Raw genomic sequence first — 20,902 nt, 5'->3', positions numbered from 1 at the left:
ACCTTTTGCAGATGGTGATTTTGTCAATTTGAAGTGATGCTCCACTTATTTTGGGATTTCACCCCAAGCAACTATTACTATTGATACTAACTTTGCTTTTTTGCCACAGTCGTTCTACTTCTATTTGCTGTTCTTTGTATTTTCTTATCTTTTCGATTTCTTTCTCTTCTATTCTGCTGTCTCCAGGTACTGCCACGACCATTATCCTGACTTTGTTCTCTTTCCTATTGATAACTGCTAAATATGGGGTGTTATGTGGCGGGTACTTTGTCCTAGAACTATTTTGCATCTTCTTTATCTTCTATGTTCTATATTCTTTTTTTCCAGAATATTCTATTCTATCTGTAATCTGGCCAGTTCTTACTTGCAGACAAGTATAATTTCTTCCAAATGTTATTATTTTGTTGCTGATGTTGTTATTTCAGTGTGAAGAGCACTGTCAAATGCTGTAGTTTTCTAAATATATTACAGTATCCTCATCTGTAAAGATTGCCAAAAAAAAAACTATCTGAAAATTATACTGATTTAGTATCACGATATAAAGACAAAATGTAATAGAAAAGGTTCTAAACACCATCGTTTTCACAGTTATTATGGAAATGTCATCAGTGCCTATTAACTGCTGCACATTAATTAGTATGTTTTCTCTATATATGAATGTATATATTTGTATATTCATTTCTACTCATTTATTTCATAATATATAGTCCAAATAGAAAAACAAGTAAAAATTACCAGACATTTACATACAATATGAAGGAAGTTCCTTTATCTTCTGCTATGGTAGCATTTGGCAGATTCAGGAATAAATAATCATTTGTAGTGAGGGTATGCCTTATCAAACATATGCAGATCAGCACTAATTAATGCTAATTAACGTTTCCTGTCTATCTAGTTGGAAAAACGTCCAAATGTTATGAAATCAGTTAGTATGCCTATTACCCTAATTGTTTTATGTGGGATGGATCTTAATTAAAATATGTAAATTGATCTTAATTGCCATATACTAATGGGGTTCATGTTATCGCTCCAGAAATGACAAGATTGTGAGTAGGGATACTTAACCAAATACCTTTATGAAATCCTTAACCAAATGGCCTTTACCTAAAATTGTTTTTATTTTAAATCTGTAAATTTACATACTTCTATAAATGATTTTCAGTGTAGGTGATGTTTCCAAACAACGGAATAACATTAACGGTTATTTGCATATTTAAATCTGAAATATCCTTTAAAGATTTCCTTTTTTGAATGAAATGAAATGATCATACAACATTTTTATTGAAAAAGCAACATGCATAAAATAATCAGAACGCTTATGGATTATATTTTCTATTTAGACATAGTATACAGTTTTTTAAAGAAACATAAGGGCTGAACTTTGCCTAGAGAGAATGCCTATTACCTACAAATTCTGCCTCTCACTTCTAATGGTGACTGGTACAAAAATAATTGTCTGACACCAAACTGAATGTTTGCATTTGAACATTTGAGTTTAACTACTGAGGGAATTCTGCCTGAATATATTTATTTATTTATTCACTCATAGTTAGTAATCATGAATGAAACTAAAATAACATAAAGTCAGGTTCAAATATAGTAAGAGGATTAAAAACAGCATGGAGACACATATAAGAAGTAAAGAAAGATGCATTTGTATATTTATTTATTTGTTTCTTTGTTTATTATGCCATTCATCTCCCCTCCAAGGTGACTGGGTGACTTACAGATTATAAAAGAAGTCAAAGATAGTTGAAACATTAAAACATTACAGAGTTAAAATATTATTAAGAACTATTCTAAAACTGAACTAAGAGACTAAGAACGAAGGTCTTGTTATTCCATCACCCACCTCCAAAGAACCTCAGAAAAGTTGGCAAAGCCTGGTTTTGATATTCTTCTGAAAGGCCAAAAGAGAGGAAAAAGTTCTCACCTCCAGTTGTAGAATGTTGCACAAGAATGGGGCCACAGCAGAAAAGGTTCATCTCTTTGACCCCACCTGTTTCAATTTTTTAGTAGATGGGATCTGTAGCAGGCCTCTTCTGCGGGCATGAGTGGGCCGGGCTTGTCACAGCTCCTCAGATAACCTGGGCCCATGGCATGTAGGGCTTTAAAAGTAACAATCAACACCTGAATGAAGTTAAGCAAAACAAAAACAAATATATAAAATAAAATAAAATAAAATAAAGGACTTCTTCATGTCGTCATCACAATTTAGGTTACTTTAAGCTTTCTTATGCCAATAGTAGCCAATAAGAACTTAGCAACTCTCTATGTAGCAGTGATGTGAGGTGGCTGGTGAGGCACTGACATAGTGGCGGGTTTCAAATATTTTTAGACTTGTGGACTTCAACTCCCAGAACTCCACAGCCAGGCATGCTCAGTTCTGATTTAAAACGACAGCATTTGTTTCTCTCTCCCTTCCTCCCCCTCTCTCAAACACACACACACACACACACACACACACACACACACAGAAGTTGGATTGGACTATCTCTCCTACCCCCTTCCTCTCTCACTCACTCTCAAACAGACACAAATACAAAAGTTGGATTGGATATCTTTTCCAGTGGCTTTAAAGCAGCTCCTCTGCCACCACCACCCATTCCCCTGCTGCCTTCCCCAAACTCCTCCACCATTGCAAATGCAGCCTGCTGTCTGGGTGGGCAATAAACGCAGTCTGCTGTCTGGGTGGGCAATGCAAATGCAGCCTGCTGTCTGCCTGGAACGCAATAAAGCCCACCCACCCACTCACCTCCTCCTGGCAGGCTGGGGTGAGAGGAGAGGCAGAGAAGCTGGAGGGGAGCCGATCCGAGCCTTCCAAAAGAAAGAGGCTGGGGGAAAGTGTGTGTGCTACAGCATGGCTCTTTGCCTGGCTTCCGTGGATGACTCTGCTTAACTGTTTAAAAAAGCCTCTAAAAAAGCACCCTCTACCATGAGGCAGGAGAACTGCTGCCTCAACTACGTCAGGAATTTTTAGGCTTTTAACCCTTGCTTAACTCTGCTCAAGTGATCATAAAACGCCTAAAGTCAGACTAGAGGAGGCATGCAGTTCTCCTGCCTCATAGCAGAGGGTGCTTTTTAGAGGCTTTTTTAAACAGTTAAGCAGAGTCATCCACGGTGAGGCAGCAACTAGCTCAGCTTTTTCCTTTTACAATTTTTTTTCTTTTCATGATGAGAGCGGTAGGGCTGTGCCTCACCTGACTGCACGTCACTGCTTTGTAGTAGCAGGGCTCATGTCCAAAAATAGAAAATAAACCATTACCTCTTCCTGAAAACTTGATCTTTACTAGGAGATAGTATAGGTAATGTGTGCTTGTTGATTCATGTAATCAACATAGTAACTGAATGTTATTACTATTAGTAGAATTATAGTAGTTATCATTCATAAAAATAATAAAAGAACCCAGTATAAAATACAGAAAGTATTCCCCTAATGACCCTAATTGGGACTGGAATTTCCATTGTTAAGCTTTAGATGGTGGAGCACAAAGCAGCAGGAGTAGCAAAGGGTTCAGAGTGGCTGATATAATTGGAACACAGCATGGCAAGATTGGCAGGAAAGTGAGAGACAGCAGCAGGTGTGGTCACAGCATGTCAGGCCTAAGCCCAAAGATGCCACAGTGAGATCCAATTGAGTTCATTTCTTTATGGGATCTGATCTTCCAGTTTAATCTTGAAAGAGTAAAGTTACCTAATAGATGCATAATAGATGGGAGATTCTAAGGTGAACCTATCCTGAAACTTTTTCTCCCCCTACCATCCAAAACAGGACAACACAGTCTCTGGTCTTGGGCTTGCTCTGGAATATGCTGCCTCCGCTGGGAAACCACAGTGCTATTGCCAGTGCCAACTACTTCCTTCAACTCCCTCTACAGGGAATACAGGGCAGTAGTGTGCACGGCAACCAAAAGGGCATAGGTGGGGGGAGGGGAGGCAGGTGAGTGGGAGGAAGTTTAAGCTCCTCCGACTCCTCCGGGTGCCGTCCTCCAGAGAGTGTCAGAGGGCAGTGCCCAGGAGTAGGGCCTTCTCTGTGGTGGGCCCTACCCTTTGGAATGACCTCCCCCCAGACATTAGGACAACAACCGACCTCCGCTCCTTCCGTATGAAACTGAAGACCTACCTGTTTCGACTAGCCGGCCTGGCATAACTCTACAGCTTCTCCACCCCTTGGTCATTTTTTAACTGTTAATTTTAGTTTTTAAATTTTTAATGTTATTGGGGTTTTAACTTTTTCTAAGCACTGTAATTTATTTATTTATTTTTACCTCCTCTATATGATACTGTTTTGATTGTTGCTTTTGTACGTCGCCCCGAGTCCCTGTGGGGAGAGGGGGCGACTAACAAGTTCAAATAAATAAATAAATAAATAAATAAGCTCCCCTGTGATCATAAATGTGGGAGGTCTGCCAAATGCCCAATTTTGATCATGTGACCACGAGTACAGTGCAGCAGCCATAATTTTAAGACCAGGCTTAAATATCATTTGTTCAGTGCCATCATGATTTGTCTTGCTGAACAAATGATCGTTAAGGAAGGACTGGCTGTATGCAACTCTAGAGGGAAAGGTTTCAGAATTAAGAAGTAGAAATATTTTTCCTTTGCTCAAGTTGAATTGCTAATTTATTTATTTTTTTTACTGTTTTCACAGGACATTGTAACAAATGTTTCTCCAAGGATAATACGTGGAACTACCACAGGTCCCATGTACGGTCCAGGTCAAGGTTCCTTCTTGAACATTGAGCTCATAAGTGAGAAAACAGCAGCTTATTGGTGCAGGAGTATTTCTGAATTGAAGTCAGACTTCCCTGACAAAGTAAGTCAGAATGAACTGCAAAGAAATTCACATGTCAAGTAGAGACGATCAATACATTTTTTTCCAGAAAATTGGAAGTTGTTTGAAAAACAATTGCTACCATGGGGTTTATATATTCATTCACTTTTCTAATAATCAGCCCTTTCAGTATTTTCTGTTTTTAAAAACCTGCAAATATATTTGACCAGACGTGAAGGGGGATAAAGAAAATGTTTATTTACTGTGAGAAGCAAAGCATCTGCTCAAATTACTCTGACAGTAGCACAGATCTGCCCCTTTTTCTAGCTTTTATTCACAGATGCAATGCTTATCATGGGGTAAATACTTATACATATACTATACTTCAACGTAGCCATGAAATTCATTTCAAAACTGTCATTAATAGAGAGATAAATTTGTTGTCTCTAAAGAAAGGTAGACTTTTTGTTCTGAGTTATAAAATGCTGGGGGCAAATAGGGTGTCAAATAGTTGAAAAAAATAGTTTTATCCAAATTCCCATTTTTGGTGCCTTTCTTTGAGAAACACCATAGTACCAGTTATGTATACTATATTCAGCAACAACAAAAACAAAATGTTATTTTTAAAACCTGGCTGAGTGAAAACCATGAATGAAGAATGACATTTTGGCAGTTAAAAATACAAGAGAATTATTAGCTAATGATTACAGTAAAGTAAATTATTGCATTATTGTATATATTAAAAAGAAGAAAATATAATTGCTTTTGCATTATAATGCAGCAGTTTAAAGACTGAGTTCAAAAATTAATATGTTAGGAATTAAAGTCTTTGTTACCGTTTAAGTAGTTGACAGTTCTTTTGGTTGAACTCTGGAATCAAAGGGATTTGTATTAACATTATTCAAATTTTAGCTACATTATGTTTCAGTTTCAGAGAACTATGACAGAAATTGAACTGAACAACAATAAATAATCAAAATAAATGATCAATTTAATTTCTGCAGGACTTGAATCCTGATTTAATTTCATTTTGTGTTTTAAATAGCTGATTCTTTCTTTTTTTCTCCTACATAAATATTTACATGGATATTACAAGGTTTACATGGATAAAGCATTGAAAAAAGGCAGTGTTAATGTAATTACATATATGGTTCCTTCAGGATGTTTTTGTTTTGTTTTTGCACTGTTGAATGATTTGCATGTAAGCATTCATAAAACATTGCAAAAGGGGAAAAACCATCTGATTACTAGTATGAAAAATCACCTACATGTGTAAACGGGTAAAGTACTATGCAGAAATATTTTTTTATTATGGGGAAAATCTCAATATATTATATTGTTTTGATATAATGATGCTTGCATAGTACTAAAATTATTGGCATTATATTGTTTCGTTATCTAATAGTATTAGAAATAAAAGAGAAATAAATATCAGTGTTAATTACAATTTAGGAAATTGTTATTTGATACATAAAATTATTTGATACCATATAAAACGGTACATAATACAAGAAAAAAAAACTGCTGCAGTTGCATCAAAGTATTTGTTGTACAATGAAGGTTTTGATCTTGATCTAGTTACTTAGTGTTGAAGTCTCCATTGTATATTGCAGAGGTGTCAAACATGCGTTGTCACGTGATGTAGCCCGACTTTTTCTCCCTTCACTAAACTGGGCGTGGGCATGGCCAGCACATGAGGCATCAGGCCTGCGGACTGCGAGTTTGACACCCCTGGAATATTGTATACATACCCACACAAAGATTTAATAAAAGGGAAAAAAATATAAAATGGGCAAGATCAATTTAACAAGAATTTTGACGCGTGTAGTCATTTGGAATTGTGAATTCTATTTGGTTAGATTTTTTTCGCAAGTATAAAAAGGCAGATCTTGACAAAAGGAGAAAAATCTTGCAAATATCATCACATAAGAGAAAACTAAACTGATTCATTTAGTTAATTAAATCATTAGTTGGCCCCTTTGGCCATTCTAGTCAAATGAGTTTGTAACAAGGGATGCTGATGCTGAATTATTTTTCTTAAGGAAAAATATAACTACTATATATGGGAATCAGATTACAGGGTTGTCTCCATGTTTATACTTTTTAAATTTGACTAATTGGAATGAGTAACCCTTTTCAAAAAAGTTTCTGTTAGATTTGCTCATCCCACATGCTTATGTTTTCATGGGGGAAACATTCTCTCTTAATGAAAAAAAATTGGAGGAATTCAGATCAGGGCACACTGAGCCAAGGAAGCAATTAAGAAAGAGAATGGAGGAAAGAACCTCTTGTGCCCAAATGTCTGAAATACATTTTACAGACAAAACCAAGAGATAAATGACACTTTAAAAGACTTATTAATTTGTTTTCACATAAAACAGCAAGAGCTACAGATCAGGTGTTTTCCCATCATATCCTAATGTAGCTTTCAGGTAAATATGGCAGCGCTGAATGACTAAACGTGAGTGTAAAATTTCCATGGATGTATATAAGCACCTTGTGACTTTAATTTAGTACTTGAAAGTATATTTCATGGCATAGAACATTTGATAACTTAAATCATCTTAGTCAAACACTTCTCTGAGTAAAATGCGATATATTAATGCTATTTAACAACTGAATACTTTGACTATTGTTTCAGAAAATACAGTTGATCAAATAATCTTGTTCTAAACAAATCAACTAGTCCATACTACAAGAACTAATTTTTATGCAGACATATAGATTTGGTGTTGGTTACAACTACAGGTATTTGAAGTTAGCATGATATTTAGTCTCTATATAAATCAGAATATCATTCTTCAATTTTTGTTTTTCTTCATTTTTTTTCTAATATAGTTCTTACCTCAGAAAATATGCCAACATTCATTTAAAATAGGCATTTGGAGAAAAATGCATCTATTGGATTTATATGCCGCCCTTCTCCCAAAGGATCTGGAAATATAAACATTTAAATAAGATGTATATTTTTTGCAGATGCAATATAACTTAGATGGTACATTACATGTATGAAAACAGAACTTTTCAATTGGGAGTGAGTGTGTGCACAGTTACAAAACAGAAAATGAAGCAGTATATGTTTAGATACCTGAAGTTACGCTATTATAAATGAGAAATATTACATACTACTTTTCTGAAGTTCACTTTATAGGAACAAGCCAATTTATGACTCGATTATGTTGTATTTATTTCGACGATATATTACATGTTATAGATCGGAAGCATTATGTTTCGACCTCTTAGAAAGTGACCATTCTTTCTCATACTCTCAAACTGCTAAAGGAAAACATAAAACGTGCCATTATTTTTCCCCCCACAGAAAATAATATATGTGTGTTAAGGTCTTGAGAGAAAGAAAAGAAAGGAATTTGTTCAAGAGTTCCATTCCACAAAGTTCCGATGAGTTTACCTCAAGTTGCAGTACTGCAGTCTTCTGAGTATTCTGTTTATGTTCAAAGATCTTCTTATAAAAAAAAAACAGTAAGGTGTATTGGAGATTTGTATTTTCAGTGTAAAGTACTATTTATTTAGAGCACAAGACATTGGTCCTGTTGGATGGGAACACATTTCACAGCTTTATGACGACAATAAGCACATCTTGAAACACATTGCCTCAAGGTGTAAAAAAGGAGAAAATTAAAGCCATTTCTGAAACATTCTGCCAGGCTTCTCGCACAGAAAATGAATTGAGAGCTTTTTTTGATTATTGGGAAAAACAAGTCCTTAATGGCTAGAAATAGCTTGAGTACTCATATCACAAGGTCTTAACAATTAGGCTAATGCCTGTGCTGAAAAATCCTATATGAAGGAATACAAGGAGAGCTTCTTGTAAGAAAGAAACTGTACTACATTACAGCTCAGCATTTTTGTTTCTTCCTGAAATGATTGCATTACCTATTATGTAAAAGTGGTGGATGTGTCTATGGTCTCTTGTGCACCTGTGTCCTGAGAGCATGAATACATTTACATCCAATTGATTTTGCTAAAAACAACAGCAACATTTTTATTTTCATACAGACTTCCATTCTGCTTATTGTTTTCTTATTCATGACTGTTCTGAAGTAAGCCCAATTGAGTTCAGTGGGATCCATATAGCTTCAATTATATAGATATAGGATTATAGCCTAAGAGATCATTCTGAACATTAACAGCACAATGTAATGCACTTGCTCTGAAATGGCCCATTTCATCCTTGGGACTTTCTCCTAAATAAATGAGTATGCAGTTTTTAAAAAATGGAACATTCATTCTCCTAAAGTATAAGCAGTATAAACTTTTAATGAATTAAAATGACTCAGTTCAGCAAAAATCTCTTTCCATTGTGACAACCTAGGTACATTTATTTTTTGTATTTCCTAGGAATCAAAGTGAGGTTAACAACTCATGGTTTGTGCCTTAGGTGATCAAATGTTTGTAGCCCAACATTAATCCAAAATAAATATTCTGTCCCTCAGTTCTCACTGGCTTATAGAAAATTTAAGTAAAGAATTAATGTTATGTAGAGTTAAAAAGAAAAAAAACCCACAAACAATATGTAAGCACTATTAGTGATAAAGTAAAGGTTTCTTCACCTAGCATAATGGGAGAATAACAAAATCATGTATTAGTTGTTTGTGGCTCTTTTAGGATTAGCTAGAATTGGGGATTTATGGTTTCCAAATTTAATTTCTATATACCCTGCTTGATCATCCTTATTTGGCTCCTCTCCAAGAAAGAGTACCTAAACTAATAATAAACTAATAAGTAAGCAGAAGATTCTATTTATGATCCATTGAAAATGCCTGGTTTGTTGCTGTCCTAACAAAAATCAGAGTTTGAAACCTTAATGTAAATTCTTTTTCTTTTCTAGTTTGTTAGAAAATGATAAATCAGGAGTTAACTTTCAGCATTATAAAAATGGCTACTTGTTTTGGTTAATTATACTATACAAAGGATGAAATTAAGATGAATAATCATGATAAACAGAACCTATAGAAAATACTTTTCCATAGAAGGTAGCAACTTCTTGAATTCTATCTTTGTCATTTCTACTCTTTTCAGTTCACATGAAAAATCATAATCATTATCAGATCCATTAGGAAGAGCCAAGCACAAACATTTAGGTAATATGTGCAAGCACATAGCTTGTGATTCCTAAACCAGGTGTATGGTATGCATGCATGCATGCATGCATGCATGTATGTATGTATGTATGTATGTATGCATGTATTCCTTCAAAAAATAATTATTCTAATTAATAGGGCAAGAAAATAATTTATAAATGCTGTGGGGTTTTTTATGTTCAGCAGAATGTTTGATGTAATCAGCAAACATTACAATATATTGTACAGCAATGGTTTGAATGTGTTAGGCTATTTTTCTAGACTTATTTTAGTAAAATAATAGAACTTACATCCAGACTTTTAAATTGGGTCCAGGTTATCTATGGACTGTTCCCTCTTTTCTGCTAACTCTGGAGTGATACTGACACAGTAACTGTTAAAAGTGTGCTAATTTCTTTAAGTTAAGTTCAGAGAGTCACGTAAAGTAGAAATGGCAGAATTAGTGGTGCTCTAGAATTTGCTCAATTTAAATGAAATGTATACCTTTTAAGCACTTTAGAAATAAGTTCATGGTTCTAATTATTACCTGTTCTTGCTTAAATTAAATCGAATACTTCTGTTATAGCAGTAGCACTTGGACTCTACAGTGCTTTACAGGTTACCTATGGACCTGTAAACTACTTCTAAGTAATTTACAGAGTCAGCATATTGCCCCAACAATTTGGGTTCTCATTTTACCCACCTCTGAAGGATGGAAGGCTGAGTCAACTTGACTCAGGTTGAGTTATATTTAATGCTTATAGTTGTCTCAGAGAGACACACATTTGGATTCAAACACAACAGCTGAAAGTTAAATTCAGTTGGATAACAAAACATTAACTCTCTTTTTTAATACTTGAGAAAACAATGGTTGTGGGCTATGGTAACGCTTCCCCTAATATTTTTTATGCAGCATAAGGCATGTAATGTTAATTTCATGAAATAATAATTGCTTTAAATGTTATATTTTATAGCAAAACATCATCTTATGATTTTACACTTAAGGCTATTAAACATTTCCTTGAGTCTCAAGTCTCATCATAAAATGTCTTTTTTTTAAATGACAGATGTATTAAATAAAACCAGTTGGCTCATATTTTTATATCTCACCAACTCTGTCTGATGGGATAGTTTATTGAGGACAGAAGCAGTGGCCTGAGAATATAGTATAGCAGCTTCTCCAAAACATACCTGTTGCTGTTTTTTCTTTACAGAAGAATCTCAGGGACTAGGCACAAGGGAAGTCATAAAAGTAATTCAATAGTTAAGTCTCCCTACAAATTGGATCAGGTGTAAGGAATATATGGATGAAATTATGGGGCTTTCCATTATATTTTTCTAAGATTAAGTCACCTTAATTATATATGGTAAACTTTTTTGTTTTATTAATGCTTAGATTTAAATACTGAAGGATTTTATTCACATAGTTTCTTGATCCAAAATTTACTAATTGAAAAAGAAGAGTAGCGTTTAAAGGATTCTAGTTCGTTCAGCCTCTCCTGATAGGAATGGAGACATGGAGAAAATCAAACAGTATAGATAATACCAGCAAGATAAATGAATGGCCTGACTACATTAAAAAGTATCTATCTATGTTCCTATTTTAGAATATGAAACTGTTTTTCTCCTAGAGTGTTGTGTATGTTATACGTTATGAAATGCAACAGGAGGCAACAAAGCACACCTGCAAGAATAAAGAACAAATGTGCTGTGGCAATGTAGCCACTACTCTAGCAAATTACAATTATATATTACACTCCAGCATTTTTGTACGTGTGTTCATACCAGGTTTAGGCAGGATGCACCTGCATGCTTGTTTGATCCTGATAAGCCAAGATTCAGAAGAATTCCATTTTATCATGGCATAAGGTAGACTACTGGGAATGACACCATATATTCACTTAGATAGCATCAAGGTCATGGAAAGTGATAGTACTGCTTTAGACTGCACTGGTGAGACCACACATAGAATACTGCATTCAGTTCTGGTTGCCATGGTTCAAAGAAGATACTGAGACCCTAGAAAGAGTGCAGAGAAGATGATAAGGAGTATGGAAGCTAAGTACTGCAATGAACTAGATAAGTTTAGCCTAATGAAGAAAAGCTCAGGGGAGACATTATAGCAGTTTTCCAATACTTGAAGGGCTGTCACAGGGAAGAGAGTGTTGATTTATTCTTCATAGCATCTGAGGGCAGAACAAGAAGCAATGGGTAGAAGCTGGTCAGAGGGAAATTCAATCTGGAAATAAGGAGGAATTTCCTGACAGTAAGAACAATTAATCAGGGAACAGCTTGCCTCTCAGATTTGTGGGTGCTTCATCGCTGGAACTTTTAAAGAAAATATTGAAGAACCATTTGTCTGAAATGATATAAGGATTCCTGCCTTGGACAGGGGGTGGACTAGAAGCCTTTTAAGGTCCCTTCCATCCCTATGATTCTATGACTTGTTTTCCCTACTGTTTTCACAGTCTCATATAAACTGTACTGAATCCTCCTACTATCATTTGCCCATTTTGATATTAGTTGCAGGAACCTATTGATTTTGTAATGCCTATTTTAAAATCACAGCACCACCTTCTTCAGGCCAAAACCCAGTGCTGCTATACTTTGTAGCTTAAGCTGTACTTTAAAATATGTCTGTGACAGACTAAACTGTTAACTATATGACAAAAGATAAAATTCAGGCTGCCAATGCTCTTGAGATAATGGCATATGGAATATCCTGAAATAAGAGTGACAGACTTAGAAGTTGAGATAAATAATGAAAGAGATCAGTTTGGCATATGAAAGACCCTGGATGCTGATAGGCTGTAGTTTTTGTATGACATAAAATAGCTACTAAGTGCAAATGAGTTGTGGAAATCTGTCCAAGTGGTAGTCTTCCTGTTGTGTTTTTGCACAATTCTGCTAAAGAAGATCTCAAAGATTAGGAGAGAGGGAGGGAGAGAAGATTGAGAAGAGACCCATCTTCTTCATTATTCTGTTGAAATGCTTTCTTCCTGGCTTTAAGGTATCATAAAGGTATTGTTGACCTCTATTCTGTCCTAATAATTACTGGAGATATTCTCAGTTCTAATGTAAGACAAGTTAGAAAGAGAAGAATAAAAAGCAGGGAGAGTTTTGGGGCGGAATTAAATGCGTCATAAGTTTAGAATCCTCCTGTTGCCACAAGAGATACAATTCCATCCCTCCTTGAATTCCATTGATCATTATCAAGTACCAATTTAATGCTGACTGTTAATTTATTTGATTCTTGTGTATAGGCTTAAATAATTTTTTTGTGTTGAAACTTAACATATGGCCATGAACCTCTGTGCCTGACACATCCCTTCCCAGGAAATATCACCAGCTCTGAGGAAGGGTCTAGGACAACTCACTGTGACCAACTCACCATGGCCCAACTTGCCACAGGACAAAAGTTATATTAATATCAAATAGTTGAATAGAATCATTAAAGAAAGGATGCCAAAGAAGGGACAAAATTAAATGTGAATGACAAAAATTAAAATCATTTCTTTATTATTTTAAATGATTAAATTGACCTTTTGAATTGTCCAGCAGCAAATTGGCCATGGCAAGTTGTCCCACAGCAAATTGGCTGTGGTGAGTTGTACATGGTGACTTGCCGTAGTGAGTTGGCTGCGTCTAACAAAAACTACATCAAACATTCTCCTTTATTGGGGTTGAGATAGATACATATTTTGATAACTAGAACAGCGGGCCAGAAATTATCAGCTGGCTGGGCTCTTGATAGTCAACTATTTTTACACTATTCTTGAGTAGTAGTATCTATTCCATTGTTTCTCAAACTTGGTAATGTGAAGATGTGTTGACTACAACCCCCAGAATATATGAATATATACGTAGATCTGATACATTCTGATTTCTATATTTATACTACAAGAGTACCTGATATTGAACTAAATGTAAGTGCACCCTTTGGTGAAGGCAGTAGGGGATAGTAGTATTCAGTTCTGATGTTTTGGCCTGCTAGTTTGGTCCAAAGGAAGAAGACATTTATGGTATTCTAACAAGTAGGAAAATTCTGGAAATACACATTTCCTGTGCAAATATAGTTATGACCGTCTATTCCATTTGTTGCCTCAAAGAGAGAAAATAACTTCCTATTCCTGCCTCAGGCCAAAAAAAAAAATGAAGCTAGAGAATAGTTGTAATTTCTCACCTGATTACATTAGGACTTGAACGTAGGAAATGTTTTGAATTTTGAAATGTGTTTTAAAAACCTGCAGATGTGTGAGCAAACAGGCCAGGGCTAAGTTTATGTGTGGAGGGATTTGTGGAAATAGTTGTAAGAATGCTATACTGCCCACTTCTCTCTGATATTTATACCCCTTGCTCCCTTCAGAGACAATACCATTAGCCATGTCATTAATTTTGCTTCTGTTTCCCTGTGAAAGGTCAGAGGATGGTAAAATATTAGGAACAAACAGTGTAGGGCTACACTGAACACATGCCTGGAATTTTCCAGATTTACCTATAAACTTTCCAAGCTGCTTGCAAATGTATAGCAATACTTGAAATGGAATGAATTAAAGTGATCAAAAGTTTAAATGGTAAAAGTTTCGGGGATTTGTTTGGGTGTTTTCGGGGGATTTTTTGAACAGGATTTTGAACTGCCTTATTTTAACTTTAAAATGCTGGAAAACTCTGTAGTCCAGGAGTAAAACCCAAGGGATTGTTTTTCCATTTCCCTATCTAGCTTTTCAACTCATTGTGTTAAGAATCAATGAGATGTCAGTACCCTGTTGTTAAGGTTTTGCTGCAGGTTAAAGTTTATGTGTTTGAAATATTGTAAAACTAGGTATAAGCACTTTCTATTAGTTTTTTTTTATTGTTTCTCGACCTCTTCTGCACCCACTATACCAAGGCAATATCTTTAAAAAGCAAACTCTTTATTCTGTTAAAAATTGGAAAAACGTGTTGTGTCTGGCAATTAATAGCAGGAATCCATTATAATTTCTTATTAGTTTATTGAATGATGATGGCTAACTGCAAATGGTTTCAAAGCTACTGTCACAATGATATCATTACCCCCCTTTTAACTTCTTACAATATCATTTTTCCCTTCCATTTTTTTATCTAGCAATATTTGGACCTAAAAGTACAGTAATCTGAAATAGCAAAGTTTGCAAGTTTATGTTAAAAGGCAACCTTCTTCAACCTTCATTTAGCAAACCAAGCACAAATTTCCAGATTTTACATTTCCATCTTCTTTCATTTGCTTCTTGCTTTAGCTAATATATTAATTTCTGTTTCTTTAAAGTTAAAGGTAGTGGTGACTTGAGGGATATAGTGTGTGATGTAGAAATAGAACTCAATTGGGTCTGTTTCACTTTGTTTGAACTCAGTAATAAGTCCTTTCTGTCAAATATCCATTTTTTTACAGAAAACTTTTTTTTATTTTTATATGCAAATATTTATATGCTTCTTTCCCTAATATAAACACTTCTGTGCAGTTTTCTATAAAATAAATGTATGTGGAACAACTTGCCTCCAGAAGTTGTTGGTGATCCAATACTGGAGATTTTTAAGAAAAGACTGGAAAACCATTTGTCTGGAATGGTATAGGATTTCCTGCTTGAGTAGGGGGATGGACTAGAAGACCTCCAAGGTCCCTTCCTAATTATTCTGTGTACTCTGTACATTTTGTGGTGCTTTAAAGTTTGTGAACCCTTTTGCGCACTCAGTATTTCTGTATGTATGACCTGAAAACATGATAACTCCTAAAATTAAATAAAAAAAGAACCCAATTAAATAATGAGTCAAAATATGTACTTGTTCATTTATTTATTGAGGAAAATGATCCAGAGGTGCATATCTGTATGTGGAAAAATATGTGAACCTCTAGGATTATCAATTCATTTGAAAGGGACATTAGAATAGGTGTTTCAGTCAATGGGATGATAATCAGGTATGAGAGGTGTTCTGACCCCCTCCTCTTGTATACCAAGACACTCCGACACAAAGTCTCTTCAAAGATGTTTATTGACATACAGGTTCCACCTTGGCAGCAATCCAGCCTGCCAAGGTCAAGATAGCACTCTGGGCAGCAATCCAGCTACAGCGACACCCCTTGGCAGCAATCCAGCTACCAAGCTCCAGATAATCACTATAGCAGCCAAGGTCCAGGGAACAGATTGACAGTAATCCAGGTAAAACCTTTAGCAGCAATCCAGCCTGCCAAAGTACGACACAGATCTGAGCTTCTCCAACTCCAATGATCAGTTGATTCCTGCAAAGGGTGTGTCCACAAGCAGTCCCTTTATAGTCTGGAGAGGAGTCTAATGATCAGCAGCTGAGAGCCATTATCTCTTGTAATTGCTCAATTGCTCCTTACGCCGGGTAGCACATCGGTAACGAGCATCTAATAGCTCACTGCTGATGTCTGACTCACTGTCCTGTGACTCCTGCCCACTGCTCCAAGGCATGACAGAGGGGCCCCCTTCCTTTGGCTTTCACCACTGCTCCATGCCTCAGGCTCCCCCTGGTGGCCAACCAGCCTCTCTGCGCCCTGCTCAGCGTCGGAACCCTGTCCAGGGTCCCCCACCTCCTCTTGAGCCGACTCAGAGGACACCTCGCTGTCGGAGTCTGGTGGCAGCGGCAACGGCAACGGCAACGGCTGGGCCACAACAGAGAGGTATGGGAGGTCCTCCCTTATTTTAAGAACAGAATTCTGGATATTCGCCTCAGCGACATCTTACACGTTTTATGTAATTCTACAAGATTAGGTACAAGATTAGTTAAGACTGCAGAGCCTTGAAAGGCTCTGGAGTTCCTACTGGTTACGACTCTCTGCAGGTCCTTAAACCGAACACATCCTATGATCATCCTGCAGCCGTAGAAGAAAGCAACACAATCCTAGGAGAAGATTCAGTTGCTTTGAGGAGTTGCTATGTTTGAATTCCTGCATGCTGTGAAGCAACTTATAGCACTTTATGGGTAGCCCTCGATTTACGATCACAATTGAGCCCAGAATTGTGATTGCAGGCATTGCAATCCCACATCAGGGCACTGAGTGAATTTTGCAACCATTTTTAAAATGCAGATTATCCAGTGGGTAATTTTTCTGGAAAGTGTGTGTGTGTGTGTGTGTGCGCGCACGTGCGCGTGCGCAGAAAAGGAGATCATATATAAATGTGAGCCACTTGCCAAGCACCCAAAATGTGTTCACATGACCTCAGGGCTAGTGCAGCAGTCATAACTTTGAGGACAGGTGATAAGTAACTTTTTTTAGTCCAGCATAACTTCAGTTATTAAACAACTGATCATAAATCGAGGAGTACCAGTGTTGCCTTTGTATCTGGAACATTTCACAGTCCTTATTTATGAAAGCATATATTAATCTATAGTATATTTTAATATATGTGAATAGAAACAATGTTATGTAAGAACAGTGTTGACTTCTTTATTTCTACATAATAATAGTACATAGGTAATCTTCAAGTTATGACCATTATGAAACCTGCCCATTGTACTCATCTTGATTTGTAAATGTGTTACCAGAAAGTTTCACACACATTTTTATTTATGTTGCTGCTCTACAAACAGGAGGAGGAAAACTTTAATGCAGATACCTGGATTTTGTGCCTCTTCATCCAAGTGGTCAGGTTACATCATAATGTAGGCTAATAATGTAGGACTGGAGGCTAAAACATAGAAAGAACAGTTTGCAGAAATTGGGTAAGTCTAGTTTAATGAAAAGAAGGAATAGAGGTGACATAATAGCAATCTTCCAATATCTCAGGGGCTGCTAGAAAGAATAGGGAGTCAACTATTCTCCAAAGCATCTGAAGACAGGACAGGAAGCATTGGATGAAAATTCAGCCATTGGAGAGAAGGAGAGAACCAACCTAGAACTAAGGAAAAATTTCCTGACAGTGAGAACTATTCAACAGTGGAACGATTTGCCTCCCAAAATTGTGGGTGCTCCAAAACTGGAAGTTTTTAAGAAGATATTTTTTTGAAATGCTATAGGGTTTCCTGCTTGAGTAGGGGGTTGGCCTAGAAGACCTCCAAGGTCCTTTCCAACTCTGTTATTCCATTATTCTATCATAATCCACTGTTGGGTTTTTTCATTCCAATGGAAGCAATATTCCATTCCAGTAGAAGATAGTATGTTTTTTTTTTATTTAAGGATTAATATTCATGGGACCAGGGGTGGGATGGGGGATAGCTCCGTACCTAATCTTAAAATCAGTTATAATCCACATCCTTTGATCTCTTTTAGTTTGACATTCCTGAGACACACAGCACAAGAAGAATTATAACACTGCAGGATTATTAGTTTCCCCATTTCTTGCACTTCAGTGAAATATTTCTATTTACCCTTCATGATTTTGCCTATTCCTTTCTATGTCCTTATCCCACTGTGAACAAGTGCCAGTGTGCTTGTATTTAGAGATGTTGCTTTTTGAGGTTATTTGCTTGCTGGAAGGATATTTGCTTTATTAAAAATAAACAATGATAACAAAGACCTGTTACCTCTCAATCTGGACAACTAAAGTGCAAAAAAATGAAGTCATTCTGGCCCTCTCTCCAAATTGTAACATGATTCCAAACAGAACAAAATTATATGAGAAAAGTCTGATGACACTTTGAAATTGATTTTTTTCACTCTTATATTTAAATACAGTAACATAACGTCCTACCTGTTCATGACTATTTTTACTTCAACTGCAATAACACAGGGGCTATCAATAGATACAAACTAAATGGAGAGAGTGCAGAGAAGAGCAACAAAGATGATTAGGGGACTGGAGACTAAAACATATGAAGAATGGTTGCAGGAACTGGGTATGTTTAGTTTAATGAAAAGAAGGACTAGGGGAGACATGATAGCAGTGTTCCAATATCTCAGGGGTTGCCACAAAGAAGAGGGAGTCAAACTATTCTCCAAGGCACCTGAGGGTAGAACAAGAAGCAATGGGTGGAAACTAATCAAGGAGAGAAGCAACTTAGAACTGAGGAGAAATTTCCTGACAGTTAGAACAATTAATCAGTGGAACAGCTTGCCTCCAGAAGTTGTGAATGCCCCAACAGTGGAAGTCTTTAAGAAGATGTTGGAGAGCCATCTGTCTGAAACGGTATAGAGTTTCCTACCTAAGCAGGGGGTTGGACTAGAAGACCTCCAAGGTCCCTTCCAACTCTACTATTGTATTGTATTATTGTATTGTATTAAATGTAATCCGTTCTAATCTTGATTGCGATCTTGTTGTTTCTGGCAACTTTCAAAAATGGAATATGCTTATTATATTTAACTCCTGATGGAACTTTATTCATAGTATGGATTTGAAGAAGAAAAATCATTAATCTAGATTGTCCACTTCTTCCTTCTGTTTTCTATATAAATAATCCTTATGAAGGAGAATTTACAAGGAAACATTTAGCCTTTTTAAAAAGATTATTTTAAAGATAGTTTTTACACATTTTTTATGTTTTTAAATTATTTTGTATCTCACCCTAGGCAGTTAAGGTATAATTCTTTCATTGAGTACCTGAGTTTGGATTTTCAGTTGTAAAATAGATTACAATTTTGTCCTAATCCCCAACTTGTTTTAGTGTTCTTTATTGATATGTGTTGTTTTCTTTTGTATTTTTTTCCATGATTTTATATTTGTTGAGAGACATGTTTAAGTTAGAAAACCATATCAGTTTTCTAAATATGTGTTTAGATTATTTTGATATTTAAAATATTTAAACTAAATATTTAGATTTAATTTTTTACAAGTTATGACATTTAATTTTTTTTCTTATTTTGCTGAATTCATTAATTTTTGTTAGACCAAAAAGAATTTAATGAAATTTGTTCTTGGTTTCTAATTTATAAATTCAATTATAGTGGCTTTAGTTGTCAATTAATGTATAGTAATCTAAATCTATTTTAGATTACTGATTCCATCTTTCAAAGTGATGTCAGATATACTAATATGCAAATTTATATCAATGTCGGTTTGATTTTTTGTCATCTTAAACTGCTTGCAAATATCTTGAAAACTTGCTTTTTCTTTTTTTTTTGCTTCTGTTTGAAGCAAATATTGTATGTTTATTTTTTTAAAAAAATACAATCTTTATTTTTTAAAAATAAAGAAAAATATTGTATATATATTTATATTTTAAAAACTCCCAACAACAAGGGGATGAATAATTGCTCACAAAGAGTATCTGCCAATCATTGTATCAGCCAATTATTAAAAATTTACCTGTATACAGGTTTTCTTGTGAAATGTTAAGTTTTAATGCATGTTATGAATAAAATAAGGCTAACAAGAGTTAAACTACATATTGGCTGTAAAAAGGGTTAAATTGTATACTGGCCTTGTACTGAATTTCTTATTGTCCTATCTTAAAGTGAAGAGGATTATAAGTCAGTAATGTCAAGATATCCTACATTACTTGTCTTTATCACTATGCAGAATCTTTTTTAGTAAGGCAGCATTGAAAGAATAGATTTATGGACTGAAAGTACATTGTTTAATATGTCCATATCCATCTAGATTGACAGTTTCCACAGACTTGAATTTCCCAGGGGAGCACAGTGTTACTGGTGTCAGTGGATGGCATCATTTACTTCAATACTCCATTATTAAATTGATAACAAGATAATTCCTCTGCTTCTCACAGGCATGACAGGGTTTACAACTGTTAACTCTCTTATTGCATGGGATTTGATGCTGTAAGAGCGTTTTAATAAGAAGCTTATTTTTATTTCAATCCAGTGACAAATCAAAATTTCAAGAGGAAAAAAAATCATAATACATTTTTAAAGATCTGTAGGACAAAAATATGGGAAAAGGGGAGTTTCAATATCTCTGCGGTTTTTTAAATGTTTTTTCTATTAAAGGAATCTTCTGATTATATTTAAATATTTATAATTTCAAGAGAAATAATATTTTTGTTTATTCCTGTAATAAGCAACCACAAAATAACTTATAATTTCTAAACATTTCCACATATACAGATTTAAAAGTACCTCACATCCATTTCCTACATGATGATTATTACAATCTTCAGTAGCCCAAATGCCTAG

At 35.5% G+C, this 20,902-nt stretch overlaps 1 protein-coding gene across 4 annotated transcripts in view; it reads left to right on the top strand.

The window, feature by feature from the left end:
• Nucleotides 1-20,902, top strand: part of DPYD (dihydropyrimidine dehydrogenase) — a 628,073-nt gene that overhangs the window by 410,891 nt on the left and 196,280 nt on the right. For all 4 annotated transcript variants that reach the window (XM_081946459.1, XM_081946458.1, XM_081946461.1 and 1 more), the window contains one exon: nt 4,652-4,816. In XM_081946459.1, coding sequence (XP_081802585.1) covers nt 4,652-4,816 — 165 coding nt within the window. The remainder of the gene's footprint in view (nt 1-4,651; nt 4,817-20,902) is intronic.

The sequence above is a fragment of the Natrix helvetica genome, assembly GCF_964273705.1.
Source record: "Natrix helvetica genome assembly, chromosome: 3".
Taxonomy (NCBI): domain Eukaryota; kingdom Metazoa; phylum Chordata; class Lepidosauria; order Squamata; family Natricidae; genus Natrix; species Natrix helvetica.
Note: the sequence above shows the minus strand (reverse complement) of the source record. Positions and strands in the feature narration are given on the sequence as shown.